The sequence below is a fragment of the Rana temporaria genome, chromosome 2, assembly GCF_905171775.1.
Source record: "Rana temporaria chromosome 2, aRanTem1.1, whole genome shotgun sequence".
Taxonomy (NCBI): Eukaryota; Metazoa; Chordata; class Amphibia; order Anura; family Ranidae; genus Rana; species Rana temporaria.
Genome location: NC_053490.1, coordinates 255,817,301 through 255,831,140, shown reverse-complemented (window position 1 = coordinate 255,831,140; position 13,840 = coordinate 255,817,301). Strand labels below are relative to the sequence as shown.

At 45.8% G+C, this 13,840-nt stretch overlaps 2 protein-coding genes across 6 annotated transcripts in view; one reads left to right on the top strand and one right to left on the bottom strand.

The window, feature by feature from the left end:
• Positions 1-11,023, bottom strand: part of LOC120926671 (multidrug and toxin extrusion protein 1-like) — a 70,560-nt gene extending 59,537 nt beyond the window's left edge. The window contains exon 1 of one of the 5 annotated variants that reach the window (XM_040336796.1): positions 10,948-11,023. Coding sequence is in view for 4 of the 5 variants with exons in the window: in XM_040336798.1 (XP_040192732.1) it covers positions 3,158-3,325 (168 nt within the window). In the remaining variant the exon portion in view is untranslated. Of the gene's footprint in view, positions 1-3,157; positions 3,466-10,947 lie in introns of those variants that run through there. The other 4 variants (XM_040336798.1, XM_040336797.1, XM_040336795.1 and 1 more) reach the window with 4 other exon arrangements.
• The window catches only part of LOC120926670 (multidrug and toxin extrusion protein 2-like), a 90,203-nt gene continuing 87,384 nt past the window's right edge, over positions 11,022-13,840 (top strand). Inside the window, exon 1 of the mRNA XM_040336793.1 lies at positions 11,022-11,251. Within this exon, the coding sequence (XP_040192727.1) occupies positions 11,117-11,251 (135 nt within the window). The 5' untranslated portion in view covers positions 11,022-11,116. The remainder of the gene's footprint in view (positions 11,252-13,840) is intronic.

Here is a 13,840-nt window from a genome sequence, read left to right as displayed (position 1 = left end):
ACTATTTAATTCATACCCTTTTTTTTGCTATAACACTATTTTTTATAGACTTTAATGACCATTCACTACGAGTGCTGAGGGTCTTTGTGCAATAACATTGCTGTTTATTCTATTTCAGATCAATTTATAATTTTTTTTATAAATTTATGAATAATTTGATGCACTCATAATTTGTTACACAGTCGCTGAGATATGCGATTTTCAGCTTGCGCATTAATATTTATCTTTTTCCACAAGTTGTGGATTGTCCACTTGCCACGTCTCCTGGCCATGTCACCTGGCCACAAGTTGTGGATTGTCCACTGGCCACGTCACCTGCCACAAGTTGTGGATTGTTCACTTGCCACGTCACCAGGCCATGTCACCTGGCCACGTCACTTGCCACAAGTTGTGGATTGTCCACTTGCCATGTCACCTGGCCACGTCACCTGCCATAAGTTGTGGATTGTCCACTTGCCACATCACCTGGCCATGTCACCTGCCACAAGTTGTGGTTTGTCCACTGGCCACGTCACCTGGCACAAGTTGTGGATTGTCCACTTGCCACGTCACCTGCCACAAGTTGTGGATTGTCCACATCACCTGCCACGTCACCTGGCCATGTCACCTGCCACAAGTTGTGGATTGTCCACTTGCCACGTCACCTGGCCACAAGTTGTGTATTGTCCACTGGCCACGTCACCTGCCACAAGTTGTGGATTGTCCACTTGCCACGTCACCTGCCACAAGTTGTGGATTGTCCACATCACCTGCCACGTCACCTGGCCATGTCACCTGCCACAAGTTGTGGATTGTCCACTTGCTACGTCACCTGGCCACAAGTTGTGTATTGTCCACTGGCCACGTCACCTGCCACAAGTTGTGGATTGTCCACTTGCCATGTCACCTGGCCACGTCACCTGTTCACATCACCTGCCACAAGTTTTAGATTGTCCACTTGCCACGTTAATCCTGGCCACGTCATATGCCACAAGTTGTGGATTGTCCACTTGCCACATCTCCTGACCATGTCATCTGGCCACATCACCTGACACAAGTTGTGGATTGTCCACTTGCCACTTCACCTGCCACAAGTTGTGGATTGTCCACTGGCCACGTCACCTGCCACAAGTTGTGGATTGTCCACTTGCCACGTCACCTGGCCACAAGTTGTGGATTGTCCACTGGCCACGTCACCTGCTACAAGTTGTGAATTGTTCACTTGCCACGTCACCTGGCCACATCACCTGCCACAAGTTTTGGATTGTCCACTTGCCACATCATCTGCCACAAATTGTGGATTGTCCACGTCACCTGCCACAAGTTGTGGATTGTCCACTTGCCACGTCACCTGCCACAAGTTGTGGATTGTCCACTGGCCACGTCACCTGGCCACATCACCTATCACCTCACCTGCCACAAGTTGTGGATTGTCCACTTGCCATGTCACCTAACCACGTCACCTGGCCACTTCACCTGCCACAAGTTGTGGAATGTCTATTTGCCACGTCACCTGGTCACATCACCTGCCACAAGTTGGAGTGTCCACTTGCCACGACACCTGCCACAAGTTGTGGATTGTCCACTTGCCACAAGTTGTGGATTGTCCACAATGCAATGCAAGCAATTACAGTTTTTTTTATCGTTTTTTAATGGTTTTTCATCATTTACCATAATTTTTGAGATTTCTAATGTAAAAAAATAGGTCACCTTTAAAACTGCTTATAAACGAAATGGCGGCAAAACGCCGGTACCACATTTTGCTGCGTTTAGCGGTGTTTTGCGTCTGAAACATGGAAAACTTTTGCGTCTGATCCCATTTTTTGCTTCTGGAAAAACTAGGTTAAACGCAACTGCCTAAAAACGGCAATAAACAAGACTGTGTGCATGGACACTAAAGGTCAAACATCAGCAAAAAATTACCAAAGCGCCAAGGCATGCAGAGTTTTATAAAAGTTTTTTTTCCTGTAGAGAGGAGAGCTGAAAAAATTAGGGGCACAATCCTGATAACATCAATCTTCCAAAATACATCTTGAAACCAGCAAGCTGCCTAGAATGCATGTGACCAAGAAGTGCTGGGATCTACAGTAACTTCACATGTTATACTTTTCTGCAAAATCTTGCATCCTTGGTTATATCCCATAGACATGGTGCCTGTTTACCTTTGTTCTCGAAGAGCTCAGAATGATTCAGGTTAAGAAGAGAAATTCTCTCAAGGTAAGTTTATCCTCCCTAAATCATTCACTATTTCAATTCTTGGGGAAGTTCAAGCCAAACTTGACCAGGTATCAATCAAATCAGAAACATTGGTGAAGCATCGGGAATGTTAGATGCAGTGTTTGCCTCCTGACTAGACATCTAAGATGTTAAAATCTGTTAGGTAGATTCAGAGAGATTGCCGCAACTTTGCGGCGGCGTAGCTTAGCGTGTTTAGGCTATGCCACCGTAAGTTAGCGAGGCAAGTACTTGATTCTCAAAGTACTTGCCTGCTAAGTTACGGCGGCGTAGCCTAAAGCAGGCGGGCGTAAGGGCGCCTAATTAAAATTTGTCTGAGGGGGCGTGTTTTATGGTAATGAGGCTTGGCCCGACGTGATTGACGTTTTGTTCAGAACTGCGCATGCGCCGGGCGCCTACATTTCCCAGTGTGCATTGCGGCTAAGTCCGCCGCACGGGCCTATTGATTTTGACGTGGACGTAAACAACGTAAATCCCTATTCACGGACGACTTACGCAAACGACGTAAAATTTTCGAATTTCGAAGCGGGAATGGCGGCCATACTTTAACATTGTCTACGCCACCTAGGGGGCAGCTTTAACTTTAGGCGGCCTATCTCTTACGTAAACGGCGTAAATGTACTGCGGCGGCCGGGCGTACGTTCGTGAATAGGCGTATCTACCGATTTACATATTCTACGCCGACCGCAATGGAAGCGCCACCTAGCGGCCAGCCTAAATATTGCAACCTAAGATAGGACGGCGCAAGCCGTCCTATCTTAGATATGTTTAAGCGTATCTCTGTTTGAGAATACACTTAAACATAGGTCGGCGCAGATTCTGAGTTAGGTCGGCGTATCTACTGATATGCCGGCCTAACTCGATCTGAATCTACCTATGTGTGTGGAGTTTTTTAGTATCATAATTTAAATGCATAACTAATTCACGAGAAGCAATCACTTACCAGAGGTCCTGCTAATCCACATAGCTGCTTGATCTCCTCTATTGTGTTTCTTGGGATGCACAGGTGTATCTTTTGAAAAATAAAGCTACAACTACTTTGCAGCAGTTGTAGAATTTGCCGGGCAACTCCATTTCCCTGATTTCCAAAACGGTGGCTATGATGCTCCATTTGAATATAATCGCTAGAATAAATTCCCTAAAATATGCTTTGGCTTGAAAACGTCAGATGTATTAATTAACAAAGATACATTATCTATTATAGCAGTTTGCCCTACTGCTTGTCATACAAGAAGCTAAAAGCAGAATCTGGCATAAATGATCTTGGAATCAGGCCAGGTAAGGAGCTTAGAGGGACAGTGGTAATCAGAGTATACAGATAAACATCATTTATGCATGGAAGGAGGAAATTTTATTATTTTTGTAACTGTGCACCAATAGATCAGTTATAGCATAAGTTCTCCTAATTACCACTTTCAGATTTTTGGGGAATATTTGAGCTACACACTCTTTAGTACCAGTGTCCTATGCTTTTTTATAACACCTCCTAACTCCTTATCATTAGGGGATATCATACAAGATGGGGTATCATTCATCTCCTTTGTCTTTTGTGTAGATATAACTATTGACTTTCCATCTACAATACATATTAACACACTCTCTCTACCACATGCATATGTAAAGATTTCCCTAAATTACCTATTTAGTGCTAATGCCTGTCTCTCTTAGGCCCCTTTCACATGGACGGCTGTTCTGCCGCAGTTAAAAGCAGTTTATTTTCTGCTGAAATTCAAGACTCCAGGCACAGCGGTCAGCTGCATTTGTACAGTGCGATTAGCTGCGGTTGCGTTTAGCCACGACACGATATGGAGCGGGGATCTGACTTAGATCCCTGCCAATACTAAGCACTGTGTATGGTATGAATCTTAAGGGGGAACTCCCCGCCAAATTTCAAATAAAAAACCAGCATGGGTTCCTCCTCCAAGACGGGCTCGCACCGATTTATATAGGCCTAGGCCTCTTATGACGTCACAGTCCCATCATGCTCCGGGTGGTGACGACATAAGGGGGCGGATATCACCGGGTGACCCCGCCCCCTTATGTCGTCACCACCCGAGGAAGGATGGGACTGTGACATCATAAGAGGCCCATATAAATCATTGCGAGCTGCGCTCCCGGCATTACAGCGGGAGGAAGCGACGTGTCAACATAGAAGAGGGGAGAAGACGACAGAATACTGGGGCCCCCGCTGGTAAAAGAGCTGCAAGAAGACAGCGGGGGCCCCGGGAGAACAGAACAAGACGGCGGTGAAGACTGGGCCCCCCCCAGCAGAAGAGAACAGAGAAGACGGCAGTAAAGACCGGGGCCCCCGCTTGTAAAAGAGCTTAAAAGAAGAAAGCGGGGGCCCCGGTAGAACGCCCCTCAAAAGAGCGGAGAAGTCGGAAGTAGACCCCCGGAGCTGACTAATAAATTACTTTAAAAACTTGTGTAGTGTGTTATTTTTACATTTTTTTTCCTCCAGGTGAATGAATAGGGGTACGATGTACCCCATACTTATTCACCTAGGGTGGGGGCCAGGATCTGGGGGCCTCCTCATTAAAGGGGGTTTCCGGATTCCAATATGATCCCTGCCCGCAGACCCCGATAATTAACGGCCAGGGTTGTCGGGAAGAGGCCCTGTCCTCATCAACATGGGGACAGGGTGCTTTGGGGGGGGGGGGGGAGCAGGGCGTCCGCCTGCCCCAAAACACCTACCCCCCCATGTTGAGGGCATGCAGCCTGGTACGGTTAAGGAGGGGGGCGCTCGCTTGTCCCCACCCTCTTTCCTGACCAGCCGGGCTGCGTGCTCGGATAAGGGTCTGGTATGGATCTTGGGGGGACCCCACGTCGTTTTTTCCCCTTAAAATCCATAGCAGACCCAAGGGCCTGGTATTCTCTTGGAGTGGGAAACCAAGACGTTTTTTTATTTGAAATTTGGCGTGGAGTTCCCCCTCAAGAGTCATACCAAACGCAGCTGACACGGTGCACTGCAAATACCTGCTGTTATGTGCTGATAGCTGCGCCTGGACGCATTCAATTCTATTTTTTTTTCCGCACAAAACCACAGGTAACAAAACCGCAGTGTGTGAAGGGTGTCATAGGAAAGCATTGTGTGCTTCTAGCTGCGGTAAAATCCGCAGCTGAAAGCACCATTCTATCTGTCCGTGTGAAAGGGGCCTAATATTCCTTCATTCAAACAATGATGGTGATAGCTAAGAAACTAATTTTTAATATCCTTGATCCATGCTTTACAATGTCAGCTTTGGAATGATACTAAACCGTTACAGCCAGTTGGTTTTATTAAGGTTTCTGTTAATTTTTAGATGAAAGAAGGCTATGCTTTCCAAATGTAATGCTGTAGTAAATTCCAGGTTAAGTGCTTTGTAGTTAAAGCGGAGTTCCAGCCTGGGTGAATTTTTTTTTAAAGTCAGCGGCTACAAATACTGGAGCTGCTAACTTTTCATATAAGTACATTTACCTGTCCAGGGAGCCTGTGATGTCGGCACCTGAAGCTAACCCGTCCATAAGCTCCAGGTGCAGGCATCCTTACTAAGGGAAAGAAGAAGTGAAGTCTTGCGGCTTCATCGCCTGTTTCCCTTCTGCGCATACGCGAGTCGTGGTGCGCTTTTTGAATAGTCCCGCTAGCTTCTGAGCCCTGTGTGTCTATTAAAAGGCAGCCGAGGCAGGGGTCAGGAGGAGGAGGAGTGGCCGGAAGCTTTGTAGATCGCCACACAACGATGTGGCGTCATTACACGGAAGTGGGAAGGATACCTGGTTTTGACAGGTATCTGCCCCCCCCCCAAATGTGGCAGCGGAGGGGGGGGTGTGCGAACAAGTGGAGATTCCACTTTTGGGTGGAACTCCGCTTTTAGTGAGTTTTTTAAACTTTTCTATGTTACGTCTCAGATGCATAGATGATATTCTCCATTAACTCATGCTCAATATTTTATATTTACCTGAATTTTTATAAAAAAAAAAAATAGGAAACCCCTTTTGTAAGACATGTATGTACTCTTTATTATAAAAAAATGCCTGTACATTTTATTATTACTGGTTTTAGTAACATGTTGAGACTTAAAGTGGAGGTTCACCCTATAAAAAAATTCTAACACTGCATCCAGCACCGTGCTGCATATAAAATGTCACTGACCTTTATTTTTTTTTTCCCCCCTAAATATCGTTTAGCCGTGGAATTCACCGCGGCTTCCGGGTAGAGAATCCCGCGGGAGTGGGCGTTCCTATTGACATGCCAATCAATTGGCATGTTAAACGATGGCGCACACAGCGCGTCACGACTTCCCGAAAGAAGCTTGGGTCGGCTCGGCTCTATTCGGCGCCGGTGCATGATTGGCATGTCAATAGGAACGCCCACTCCCGCGGGATTCCCTACCCGGAAGCCGCGGTGAATTCCACGGCTAAACGATATCTACGGGAAAAAAAAATAAAGGTCAGTGACATTTTATATGCAGCACGGTGCTGGAGGCAGTGTTAGAAATTTTTTATAGGGTGAACCTCCACTTTAAGCTGTGAAGGGCAAGGGCAGATTGGCACTGAGCTCACTCACATTCCTCTACCAGATAATGTAAGGAGGGTCGCACATAGCTGGTATCATCCACAAGAAACTTTATTGGAGAATTGTTGCAAGGGGTCTTCTTGTGCCAGTGCACGTGGGGTAACACCTCACCTGAAGGTGTGCTAATCAATGCTCAGAATCAGGTATAGGCTGCGGTCATGTGCAGAATTGAACATTAACCACTTAAGACCCGGACCTTTATGCAGGTAAAGGACCTGGCCAGTTTTTGCGATTCGGCACTGCGTCGCTTTAACTGACAATTGCGCGGTCGTGCGACGTGGCTCCCAAACAAAATTGCCGTCCTTTTTTCCCCACAAATAGAGCTTTATTTTGGTGGTATTTGATCACCTCTGCGGTTTTTATTTTTTGCGCTATAAACAAAAAGAGCGACAATTTTGAAAAAAATTCAATATTTTTTAGTTTTTGTTATAATAAATAGCCCCAAAAATATCGAAAAAAACGCTTTTTTCCTCAGTTTAGACCGATACGTATTCTTCTACCTATTTTTGGTAAAAAAAAATTGCAATAAGCGTTTATCGATTGGTTTGCGCGAAATTTATAGCGTTTACAAAATAGGGGATAGTTGTATTGCATTTTTATTAATAATTTTTTTTTTACTACTAATGGAGGCGATCAGCGATTTTTTTCATGACCGCAACATTATGGCGGTCACATCTGACAATGTTGACACATTTTTGGGACCATTGTCATTTTCACAGCAAAAAGTGCTATAAAAATGCATTGTTTACTGTGAAAATGACAATTGCAGTTTGGGAGTTAACCACTAGGGGGCGCTGAAGGGGTTAAGTGTGACCTCATATGTGTTTCTAACTGTAGGGGGGCGGGGCTGGACGTGTGACGTCATTGATCGTGTTTCCCTATATCAGGGAACACACGATCAATGACACTGCCACTGTGAAGAACGGGGAAGGTGTGTTTACACACACCTCTCCCCGTTCTTCAGCTCCGGAGGACCGATCGCGGGACACCGGCGGCGATCAGGTCCGCGGGCGCGGTCAAAGAGCTTCGGACCGGGTCGCGTGCGCGCGCCCCCAGGGCTAGGCTTAAAGGGCCACGTACAGGTACGTAGATGTGCCCAGCCGTGCCATTCTGCCAATGTTTATCGATGTGAAGGGGTCCTTAAGCGGTTAAATAACCCCCCTCAGAAAAAAACAGACTGATTATTCAGCCATTTGAAAGAGTGAAAATCCCCTTTGCCTGGCTGTGGGTGCTGTGAGAGGGGAAAAAGCTTGACTGCAAAATCGCAATGTACGAAGCTTGTCGCTCAAAAGCAGCATAAGCTGCTTTTGGGCGACAACATCGCGCGTTGTGTTTGGCTGCGATTGCAGCACAATCTACTGAATCCTTAGTTTTAGGCAGTTCATTATCTGTAAACAGGAAGGTGGGAGTGAGGCTACACTACTCACTATGCAAGACACAGCATAGATTCAGCTGTGTTTGGAGATAAGGGGCCGGATTCAGAAAGAAGATACGACAGCGTATCTCCTGATACGCCGTCGTATCTCTGAGTCCGGCCGTCGTATCTATGCACCTGATTCATAGAATAAGGTTACGCATAGATATGCCTAAGATCCGACAGGTGTAAGTGACTTACACCGTCGGATCTTAGGCTGCAATTCCAGGCCGGCCGCTAGGTGGCGCTTCCATATCTTTTACGCGTTGAATATGCAAATGAGCATTTAGCCGATTCAGGAACGACCGCCCGGCGCTTTTTTTTACGTCGTTTGCGTTCGGCTTTTTCCGGCGGAAAGTTACCCCTGCTATAGGAGGAGTAAGTGCGGCGTATCCTATGTTAAGTATGGCCGTCGTTCCCGCGCCGAGTTTTGAATTTTTTTACGTTTCCGTAAGTCGTTCGCGAATACGGCCGGACGTAATTAACGTTAACGTCGAAACCAATGACGTCCTTTGGAGCAATGCACCCTGGGAAAATTTGCGGACGGCGCATGCGCTGTTCGATCGGCGCGGGGAATTAAATTGTACACGCCCCCTAGCCGCGGAATTTACGATACGCCGCCGCAACTTTAGAGGCAAGTGCTTTCTGAATTAAGCACTTGCCTCAAAAAATTGCGGTGGTGTAACGTAAATGAGATAGGTTAGCGGATCTTTAGGTCCGCGTAACCTATCTGAATCTAGCCCAAGGTTTTCGCTGCTTTGAAAGCTTGTTCACACCAGAACACGGTGCAGGAAACCCACATTTCCCCCACCGCATTCATAATGCACTGGGTGTGTGGTCAGTTGCGGGTGTCAATATAATCCAAATGACACTCCAAACGTAGATTTGCCTACACTGGATCGCTGTGCCCTTTTGAAAAGTATTGCATACACGACTTTTCATGTGATTCAGTGCGATTTCAGCCAATTTAAATTAATGATCTGAAAAAATCGCAGAGCTCTAAGGCGCTGCACAGGAATCACACAGGATTCCTGTGCAGTTCAGCTGTTCTCGTGGTCTTCCCTGCATCTAGACTGTGAGACATTCTATTTGTTACAATCTAAATTCATACATATACATAAGAAGAACCACAAGTTATTTTGTAGCTATTGAGAGGATTGGTGTATGCGAGTTATTCAGTGTGTGCACTGCAATCAGCCAAATCCTTGGGCAGTTCATTCACATTCACTATAATGCCAAAACTATTAGGACACCTGCCTTTGCATGCACATGAACTGTAACTACTTACGGACAGCCCACTGGCTTCCAAAGGGAGCCAACTAGCGGGTCCAGCGGAATCGATGATCGCTCCAGAGACAGGCAAACCATGGATCGGTCAGTGTAAACAGACACATCTTCATTTTGTCCGGGGAGGAGAGAGAGGTCTCTGTTCCCAGTGATCAGGAACAGCGATCTCTCTCTACTCCCTGTCAGCCCAGCCCCCTTACAGTTAGAAACACCTCCCTTGGGAACACTTAACCCCTATGATCGCCTCCTAGTGTTAACCCTTTCCCTGCCAGTGACATTTATACAGTAATCAGTGGCTATTTTTAGCTCTGATCACTGTATAAAATGGTCCCAAAAAAGTGTCCAATCTGTCCGCTGCAATGTCACAGTCCCGCAGATCACCGCCATTGGTAGTAAAAAAAAATCTATAAAATAAAAAAATTCCATAAATCTATCCCCTTTTTGTAGACGCTATAACTTTTGCGCAAACCATAATTGGCCCAGCAGCGGGGGAAGGCGGAGGGGGGCTGAACTTCAGAGGGACGGCGCTGTGTCGCTGTCTCCTGGAAGTAGGGAATAGTACCTGTTCCTCCCTACCCCCTAAAATGTGACACCAGAGGGGGAGGAAGCAGGTAAGTGGAGGTTCAACTTTTGGGTGGACCTCTGCTTTAAATACCAAAAGAAAGATTTATTTGTGTGAAGATAATTATAAAAATGGAATTTGGGTACAGTGTTGCCTGACCAGGCAATTGTCATTCAAATTGTGAGAGTGCTGGCCTGGGCAGAAAGGGGGTAAAAGTGTAGGTGTGTGAGGTAAGTCCATAACCATGTAGGTGTGTGAGGTAAGTCCATAACCATGTAGGTAACCATGTAGGTGTGTGAGGTAAGTCCATAACCATGTAGGCGTGTGAGGTAAGTCCATAACCATGTAGGTGTGTGAGGTAAGTCTATAACCATGTAGGTAACCATGTAGGTGTACGAGGTAAGTCCATAACCATGTAGATGTGCGAGGTAAGTCCATAACCATGTAGGTGTACGAGGTAAGTCCATAACCATGTAGATGTGCGAGGTAAGTCCATAACCATGTAGGTGTGCGAAGTAAGTCCATAACCATGTAGGTGTGTGAGGTAAGTCCATAACCATGTAGGTGTGCAAGGTAAGTACATAACCATGTAGGTAACCATGTATGTGTGTGAGGTAAGTTCCTAACCATGAAGGTGTGTGAGGTAAGCCCATAACCATGTAGGTAACCATGTAGATGTGCGAGGTAAGTCCATAACCATGTAGGTGTGCGAGGTAAGTCCATAAACATGTGGGTAACCATGTAGGTGTGCTAGGTAAGTCTATAACCATGTAGGTGTGTGAGGTAAGCCCCTAACCATGTAGGTGTGTGAGGTAAGTCCATAACCATGTAGGTAACCATGTAAGTGTGTGAGGTAAGTCCATAACTAGAATTAGACAGTCTAGTCCTATGTAAGCAGTGTTGTGTCCTCCCTCTTACCTAGTACTCCTACACACCGGGAGGGGAGGAGAGGGCTCAGTGCCATTACCCCGCCGTTGTATGTGACAATACACCGTTCCTCCCCGCTCTGTCTGGGCACGGAGGGGGCGGGGCTAGGGCGGCTGTGGTACACGTGCGGGCAGCCCGGAGAACACAAACAGACATAGCAATGACCGGGAATGGCGGAGACTCCGGGGAGCTGAGGACAGACAGCGGATGTATGGGGGGGAGGATGATCCGCCGGGCGCTGCCGCTCTATTTCTGGCCCGAAGTGAAGGAGCTGTGTGTACTGGCCGGGCCTGTGGTGAGCTTGTCTGATATGTGGAGAATCTGTGTGAAGACCTCTGTTATATAATCAATGTATCTTATTAGGGGCTTCTCATTTATTGCCACACGTTTTTCCCTCATATCACCCACAATGACAATTGTACATTCAGCGTTTATAGAGTAGTCTTTCTCCATGCTGTCTGACAGTCTGTAAGACGTGACTAACTATTTCATAATGTAAAGAGATAATCAATCCATGCTTAGCTTGCTGTAGACTGTTAACTGTTGGGAAACTACAAGTCCCATGATGCATTGTAAGACAGGCATGGCTCCCAGAGGGCAATGCATGATGGGATTTGTAGTTTCACCACATCTGGAGTGCTGAAGTTGCTTACCACTGTTGAAGACTGATTCCAGGTATGGTATTTGTTATACATAGTTACATTAGTACAGCTTGGGCCAATAGAACTATGTATATACCATACCTGGACGCTGTGAAGCACTGACATCACTCTCGGCACCTCATCCAATCAGAGAGCGCTTTCCGAAAATACAGATTATTCAGTGAATGGAGCCCATGCTGAGCAGCCAACCTACTGTGTTCACAATGCACCAGGCTAGCCACTCGGCACGGGACCCAGAAGCAAGTGGAGATCACTGGAGTAGGGGTGTCTACCTTAGTGACTTCCAGCGGGCATCAGCCATGTATGGTATATACATAGTAAAGCCTCATACACACAATCAGATTTTCCAACGGGAATCGTGTGATGACAGGCTGTTGGTGGAAAATCCGACCGTTTGTATGCTCCATCAGACAATTGTTGTCGGATTTACCAAGGACAAACGTTGAATAGCGCACTTCAAAATTTTCCGCAAACAATTGTCTGTTCTCGGATCTTCAGAGCGTGTGTCCACAAGTCCATTGGACAAAAGTCCAAATTACAAACACGCATGCTCGGAAGCAATGCTCACCATAACACATTAGCAGAAGGTGCCCAAAGGGTGGCGCTAAAGAGCTGAAAAAACATGTAGTTTTTGTGTTTGTTGGCCGACAATTGTGTGCTGTTTGTATGCAAGACAAATTCCTGGCCAACGCCCTTCAGACAAAAGTCCTACGCTTTGTCCACGGAAAATCCGATCGTGTATATGAGGCTTTACACTGGTCAAAGCTGGAGCAATGTAACTATGTATCAAATGCAAAGGCACCTCCATTAAATGTGGACAACGTAGGTCACTGCCATTGGCAGTACAACATTGCAAAATCATACTCATCATGACATTGATAAATAGCAGGGATACATTAATCATTTCAGCTCTGGAAGATTTACCCCCCTTCATGACCAAGCCATTTTTTGCAATACAACACTGTGTTACTTTAGCTGACAATTGTGCAGTCGTGCCACGCTGTACCCCAAAAAAAAATTATGGCATCTTTTTTCCAACAAATAGAGCTTTCTTTTAAGGTATTTGGTCACCTCTGCGTTTTTTCTTTTTGCGCTATAAATAAAAAAAGACAGACAATTTAAAAAAAAAAAAAACACCAATATTTCTAACTTTCTGCTATAAAACATATCCAATATTTTTTTTTTTTAAATCTAATTTCTTCATAAGTTTAGATCAATATGTATTCTGCTACATCATTTTGGTAAAAAAAAATCCCAATAAGCGTACATTGATTGGTTTGCGCAAAAGTTATAGTGTCTACAAACTAGGGTTGTCCCGATACCACTTTTTTAAGACCGAGTACAAGTACAGATACTTTTTTTGCAAGTACTCACCGATTCCGATTTACCAATACTTTTTTTTAATGTCATGTGACAGTGGCACATGTGCATTATTATTTATATATATATATATATATATATATATATATTTTTACAATTCAATTCTTTACTATATTTTTTTTGTTATGTTTTTTTTACAATGCTTTCTTTTTTTAGGGGGGGGGGAGTGTATGGTGTCAGTGTGTTTCTTATTTACATTTTTATTATTTTTTTACAATTATTTTTTTTTTATTATTTATTTATTGCAACTTTTTTTTTTTTTTTTTTTTTTTAGCCCTGTTGGGGGAGCTTTGATGAGATGTCAGAGGTCTGTTATCTCCCCTTTGAGACAGAGAAAGGGACTGAGGACACAGATTCCCCAGTCCCTTTCTCGGCAGCCTCAGCTGCACTGAAAATGAATGGACAGTAGACAGAGGCTACTCTCCATTCATAAACTGAAGCATTGTAAACACAGGTAGCGGCTCTCCATCCTGACAGATCGAGGACAGGGGGGGCGGAGGAGTATATGGAGGGGGGACACGAAGTGCAGAGGAGAACAGCAGAAGAACGGAGGTGGACGCGGAGTGGGAGAGCAGAAGAACGGGGAGAGCAGGAGCGTGGAAGGGGAGAGCAGCAGCACCGAGGGGGGACGCGGAGAGGGAAAGTAGAAGAATGTAGGGTGACACCGAAAGCGGAGGGGGAGAGCAGCAGAACAGAGGGTGACACGGAGCGCGGAGGGTGACACGGAGCGCGGAGGGTGACACGGAGCGCGGAGGGGGAGAGCAGCAGAACGAAGAAGACAGCAGTAGCACAGAGGGGGGACACGGAGCGTGGAGGAGGATACAGGGACAGTCAGTGGGGAT